At 30.3% G+C, this 7,384-nt stretch overlaps 1 protein-coding gene across 1 annotated transcript; it reads right to left on the bottom strand.

The window, feature by feature from the left end:
- Nucleotides 1–803: 803 nt before the first annotated feature.
- HSFC1 (heat shock transcription factor C1) lies at nucleotides 804–2,371 on the bottom strand. Its single transcript, XM_047300063.2, has 2 exons — nucleotides 2,117–2,371; nucleotides 804–1,689 (listed from the first exon to the last, which is right to left on the bottom strand). The coding sequence occupies exons 1-2, from the start codon at nucleotides 2,339–2,341 to the stop codon at nucleotides 961–963; spliced, it is 954 nt and encodes a 317-aa protein (XP_047156019.1). The 5' UTR covers nucleotides 2,342–2,371; the 3' UTR covers nucleotides 804–960.
- Nucleotides 2,372–7,384: the final 5,013 nt, after the last annotated feature.

Here is a 7,384-nt window from a genome sequence, read left to right as displayed (position 1 = left end):
TAATTTGTTATTATTCAGATTCAATTTTATGTGGTTCTAATACTTCCTCTCACTCACTTTCTTTTGTCTTTTAAACTACAATTTAATAAAACTACCTAAATAAATTTCAATAGAAAAAGCACAACACCCATAAATTTTTTGTCCTTTTCTTGTGTTTGAACACATGAAAGAAACATAATCCGGTTAAATAAGATAATTGTAAATTTAAGTTTCTCTATTTAAAGACTTAATTAGCTTACATGTCCAACACTCATGCTTAAGTCGGTTTATAAGATCACTCTTGTTTTGAAAAATCATTGAATTAATATGAAATGTGACAGTAACTCTACAATTTTTTTCCAAATTAGTTATTAATATAAAATATTTATTAATTTTATCAATAATTAATAACTGAGTGAATCACTTTCAATAAAATGTCATTTTGTTTTTGAAAATATAATTATTATATATATAAGGAAATATTATCAAAACATATGATGATACATTTAAATTTGTACAATGAAGATAAAAATTTGACCTTCTAAAAAGTTATGAATGATCTACGAGACCGGTTTGAATTGGATAAGCAGGGAGATTCTTACTGCTATGTTATTCCTTTGTTTTCCATCTTAAAATGAAATATTCGTTTTTATTATATTATTTTCATTTGTAAAACTCAATTTTAATATTTTTCTTTTCAATATCTGAATATTTGAATTAGATTTCGCAGGGACAGAGGTAACAAAAGTAACTACGTATTAAATGGTCCACGCAAACGAAATTTATGAAGAGATTAAAAATAAAATTGAAGACAAGAATAAATATCTAACAAAAATAAATCTTTTTCTCCTTTTTCTTTTTCCCTTTTCTTTACACAGAATCGACGCAGAAGGATAGAACTTTCAAAACAAAAGACAGAATCCAAGATAAAATCTTGTGGCAGTGATAATTCATTCAGGTCATAATCTAAAAAAACTAAATCTAAAACCCACCTTCCAACAACGAAAACGGATAAGGCGGCAGAGCACTCCCCTCCGCCGCCATTTCCCCAAAATAACTCCCACGCCCCAAATACCCTCCTCCCATCGCCGGCGCCGCCGGTGTCACCACCGTTAACGGCGTCGTTACTCCGCCGCAATTATACCCATAACATCCCTGTTCCCCCCAATACCCCGCCGTCGCCGACGAATATAAAATATTATTATTATTATTATTATCGATTTCCAAACCTGTCTCCGGCGATGAAGACATGATGTTGTTACCCTCGTCCTCTTCGAACTCCGTCTTGATGCCGGATGAGGAGGAGGAGGAGGTCGCCGCGGTCGAAGGCGGAGGAATTAGGCGTCGCTTTTTCTCGCTGAGGTGTTTTCTTTCTCTTTCTCGGAGAATCCGAGAGAGAACCTGCGGGTCCTCGACAACCTTTGACAGAAACGCCATCATTTGCTGCGGTCGTTTTTCCGTTGTCTCTAACCTCTTGTTCATTCCTTGAAGCTCTTCCTCCAACGCCTTCTGCTCCTCCTTCAGCTTCGCTATCTCCATCACCATGGCCTCGTCGTCCAACTCTTCCAGCTTCAGGGTATGCAAATGCAAATTACTGCTCCTACCTCCGCCATGCTTCCGCCGCACGATGTTCCTCAACAAATGCTTCTGCCCCCGCAGGAACCACTCGTTCGCGAATTCCCACCGATCCGGATCCACCTTTCTGAAACCCTACCAAACATAAAATAAAACATATTAAAATTACCCGAATTTAGAAAACATAAGAGCTGCCCAGAAAGAAAAATCTAACTTTATGAAATGGAGTTCCATCGAAAATGGACAAAACTCATATTCAAAACCTAAGCTGTATTAATACTGTCCTTAACTCATATAAATTCGATTATTAAAACCTAAGCTGTATATTCAAAACTTAAATACTGATTTGTTCTAAAATTAATACTTTAGAACTAGCTCCAAAATTTGTTCAATGGCAAATCAAAATTGAAATTTGAGTAACATGTGTGTTTTTGTGAAAAGTTGACATTGTAGGCAAGCATAAATGATGGAGACGGAAGTGGTGTGATAAGCAAAGAACAGAAAAAAAAGGAGGTAAGAATTTAATTAGATTGAGATAGAAAGTGAGGTGAGTGATACTAACGTAGGTGTTGAGTTGGCGAACGAAGCTGGAGAAGTTGTTGTGCTTGAAGAAAGCAGGGAGGAGTGAGTGAGAGAAGTCGAGAGGGTCGAGGACGATGAAACTGTTGTTGGCTGGGCCCCACGTGATGAGATTATCGGTGGCGGGATCGTTAACCATGTTGTAGGTTTTTATGACAAACGGTGCGATCACGTTGTTGGTGTTGCTGATGATGTTGTGTTCCATCATTCCATGAAGGAAAAAAAGAATAAGGAACAGAAGAAGAAGAAGAAGATGAAGAAGAAACAAGGAGGGATGGTGTGTTGGAAGTGTGAACGTGGGTGTCTGAGTTTTTCTCTGTCCGTGACAGAGAGTGAGAGTGAGTGAAAGAGAGAGAAAGTGTGAGAGAGGTGTGGGGGTGAGGTTTTTTCTTTGGATGAGGGAGCACCGCGTATATAAAGGGGACGCGTGCACAGAAATACAGAGGGCCACGTGGCGATCATCCAGAGGGCTTACGATTTTGCTCCGCGATCGTGGTGGGACCTTTGCTTGGTACACGTCACGCTTCTGATGGAGATATTTTCCTACAGGGACCACGCTCCCTGATGGCGCGTGGGGTTCTGGAACGCAATGCTGTGGCGGTTGGCGGTGGTCCCCGCCCTCGGGTGAGGACAAGGGCGAGTAAACGACAGCATGTTTTTGGTCGAAAGATGTGAGTGAGGCAACTCTTTTGGGCTGGCTTTGTCGCTTACGGAGTGTTTGGATTAGAAGAAGTGTATTTGGGAAGTACTTAAAATGAAATTTAGGTTTTTATTTTAAATTGAGAAAATATATTATTGGAAGAATAATATTAAAGTTATAATATTTTTATTTTTATTAATCACTGCATGAAACTGATTGTAAAAAAAAGTTGAAAAAAATACAATATAAGAAGTTCTTAAATTCCTAGGAACATGTAAAAGGATAAGGTAAATTACATTTTCACGTTTCATCTCTGTAAACAAATAGGTTGAACACGCACAAGTCAACTTTCGTGCACAATCCTTTGAAATAATACAGCGCTAATGTTTAATATTTTCTTTTTAACATAAAATGAATTTAAATAGCAAACAATGTAAAAAAAAAATGCGGATTATTACGTTTGACGATGAATTTTGTGTCTACAAAGTTTAATTCGTTCTTGGAAATTAAACTTATTTTTTTGAGAAAAAAAAAAACTTTTGAAGCATGCACACTTTCTATAATCAACCAAATTAGCGCAAAAATACTTTGAAATGATGTAGTTAGAAAAATTAACAATGCTGCCTTAAGGTTGACTTCAAAATAATGGTGATATACCAGTTCTCTTTCTATTCACAAAAGTTTTGTTTGAAAGTTAATGATGATTATAGTAAAAAGAGTTTAAAGACTGGTTAAAGGTTAATAACGGACTAAAACATTGTATGTTAATTAACATTTATTAAATTAGTTTAAATTGAAAATATTTACTTAGATTTACCATTTTTAATTGATTGATGTATAATGATATGTGTGTGTGTGTGTGTATATATATATATATATATATATATATATATATATATATATATATATATATATATATATATATATATATATAATATTTGTTTATATACCTTTCATAGTTTTTGTTTAATAAATAAAAGTATATACTTAAAGTTATTGTAATTTTAGTTTTCTAAATTAGTGTAAAACTCTTATAAAATATATTTAAAAATAAAAAAATAACAATATATAATAAACGGCATAAAATTTAAATAAATTATAAATATTAGAAGATATAAATGAAATTGTTAAAAAATAATGAAATAATGATAATAATTTCTTGGCTTTTATCTTTTTTATATATTTAATTTTTGTTAAATACGTTTATATATTATTTAAACGAAAGGTTTATATATTGTCTTCGGACACAATTATTATGTATTTGGGCATCGAGTTAATGTAGTCCGTTAACTCGATCATGTAATATTATTAAAACTAAAATCATAATTATTCTGTTATTTTATCTATATATTACATGTGCATTGTACGTTAAAGAAAAAATAGATTCAGTTATAGTGAAAACAACATAGTAAACGAGTAAAAAAATGTGTTAACATATGATTTAATTATCTGAATCTTATATATTTTATATGACTCTTATTAGGGATGAAAATTTTGCCATTAGTTAAATATAAATTACAAAATTATGAACAATTAATCAAATAAGATATTAGTTTCAGAGAGGTTTGCATCATTTACCAAAATTTAATTAGCAAAAATGGTTTTAAAAGAGAAGATGTTAAAAATGATTTGAGTTATGAGTTAACATTTACACGAAGTGAGAGTGACCAGTGTGCCGAAAAAGGTACAGTGATGCTTTAGAAAGCTGAACCCACTCGCGGCGACAGAGCGTGTTATAGGATAGGATAAGATAGAACAGAGAGAATTTTTTATTTTATTTTATTTGAATTTCACCCAACACAATACAAAGAGTTAGGGTTGAAATTGTACACATGAAGAAAAGGATAATTAATTCAAATATTTCTGCAGATAAGTTATTACAAAATTTCAAGAAATTTTATATAATTTTTTTACGAGTAATTAATTTTTGATATATATATATATAAATTTGAAAAAAAATCATTTACGTAGAAACTTTAAATAAAATATTTAATTGGTACAGTCATTTTTTCAGGATTCATTAATACTCTTTACTCATTCAGTCGTGCGATGGACCACAGAGTCCATATTCGTTGTCTCTTTCTAATTGGCTCATTTCTATATTATTATAACCCTTTCCCACTTTTCAAGTGCTGCTTCACCATTGGGGAACATATTTTTATATAGCCATCATTCTCATACTATTTATTTTTTCATAAAAACTTCTCTAGTTTCCCAAAGAAAGAAAATGCAAAGTTGGCAAAGAACGAAGATCAATGTTTCTTTATTAGGAATTTGGTTTTCGAATTTGTTAAGAATCATATTTAATATGGTTTACACACATTTTTTACTTTGGGTATATATCTTGATGGATGATATAAATTTCATCTCGAGCGTATTAATGAGTGGTCTGATAATGGTCTGATAACAGATGGATAAACTCTAACCATAGCTCTAGTATCATGTTAAAAAGTGGACTTTAAGCCTGACTCAATCCTACAAAATCGACTTGTAAGATGAGGTTACAATCACTTATATATTATAAATTGATCCTATCTTTAATCGATGTGGGACTTTCAACAGTAATTAATATAGGAATTTCGATAAAATTTTGATTTTATTTTAGTTGTAACACCAACAATATTAATGATAAGAGGTGGTATTGTGTGCATGATAACTAAATGAGATTATTAAAGAGGAATCTACTTACCCCACATATCTATAATGGTAGTGATCATATCTCATATTTTATTTTTTATATAATGTGCATGATTGCTGCTCTCATTACTTGCCCAAACAAGAAATGGTGTTGCAAAATTTGATTGTTGAGAGTTGATTCTTTTGAATATATTAATCTATCTTACCCACTTCATGTTCCAAAGTGTTTGACGTGAATAATATTAAATGTTGTTGTAGAGACATAACCTCCAAGAAAACCTGAAAATAATACTTGGCTACATCACCACCAGTCATTCTTTCGATATAAAAATAATATTTTTAGGTTAAAGAAAGCAAACATCTTTTTAGGTCTTAAATAAATAGGTCTGCTTCATTACTGAGTATAATATGGAGGTAGCTGTCTTTAGTTCAACTTTTCATTTCTCAGATTGGATTCTGCAATCCAATGAAAAATCGTGATTTCGCAATAATCTTGGATGAAGCTACAGAGACAACAAAAGTGCATGCCATTGGATAATTAGGTTAATTTAAAGTTTTCAAAAGTTTGATTTGTGTCTAAAGATGATTCATGGTTATATCTCAGTGATTTCCAAGAGAGCATACAAGTTAGTGTTATCTTAATTTTCGTGGAGAATAACCATTAGTTAGTGATCAGTGAATATGTTGGAAATTTAAGAGGAGTTTAAATTTTTATATTAAATAAAAATGAATAGAATAAATAATATATAAATAGAATAATTTATATGTTTTACGGTTTTAGATTAAAGATGATATTTTAATTTCCTATAATGTATTTACAATTCATAGTATTGAATATATGTTTAGTGTATTCTCCTAAAATAAAACTTCATAACAATACCAAAATAATTTATAATATGAATAAATGATCATCACTATAAGATATGCGTGTTGAGAGAAAGATGTTTCACTGTGTTGAAATTGATACTTGAAAGGAAATTGTTAAGAACTCAACGTGAATTTAAAGTTTTACATTAAATGAAAATATTAATAAATAAGTAGAAAAACATATAAGTATATTATCTTAAATTTTCTTTTATTAAAAGTGAGGTTTTGTTATTTTATATGATTTTGCTCACAACTCATTAATTCAAATCTTTCCGATATTTTTCCTAAAACAAAACCCTCAGAAAAAGTTAATTTGAAATGATAAAAGTCATTAGAGAAGTTGATTTAAATAATACAATAGAGTATAGGATATTTTTGAAAAGAGGGGAGATTCAGGCTTTTTATTATATGAACACTCTTTCTTCTGTTCCTACCTATAAATTTGTAGATGCACAAAACTCTTCTTATATTTTCAAAAAATAATTATTTATAGTATTGTTATGTGAGAATCTATACATTCCTTTCCAATATTTAATGTGTAAGTAAAAAGAAAAGTGGAGAGTCTTACTAATTGAGATTATCATTTTTTTTTACTTTTTAATTAGTACATTATAATTCTAGAATTTTGGCTGAAATTCTTAAAAGAAATAATTTACACTAATCAAGACGGTTATAGAGTTAGTAACATTTTATATTTTTTTAAATAACCTTTCTTAAATCGTAATATCAAGGTGTTTAATTTAAACAAAATTTATAATTAAATGAAGGTCATATTTTTAAAACTATAGTTTGTTTATTTAATATAATTATAGAAGAAGACATATATAGAAAGGGTTACTTTGTATTTCTTCGACTCTAAAATATAAGTTAAAAAACTAAATTATATTAATTAAAAGAATTAGTAGTATTTGATTTTATTATTTTTAAATTATCTTTTTAGTTGGTACAATAATTAAAGATGATTTTGTTGAATGCGAATAGTACAACCTATAGAGTGTTAATAAAATGCCAAAAATAAGTAACATGACTGGTCAATGACTTTATCTTGAATTTGACGTGCTTGCATTTAAATCTTTTGATCTATTTTCTTTTATTAATGTTATTTAT

Source organism: Vigna umbellata, chromosome 4 (genome assembly GCF_029865625.1).
Source record: "Vigna umbellata cultivar VRB3 chromosome 4, Vumbellata_1.0, whole genome shotgun sequence".
NCBI classification, from domain to species: Eukaryota; Viridiplantae; Streptophyta; class Magnoliopsida; order Fabales; family Fabaceae; genus Vigna; species Vigna umbellata.
Note: the sequence above shows the minus strand (reverse complement) of the source record. Positions and strands in the feature narration are given on the sequence as shown.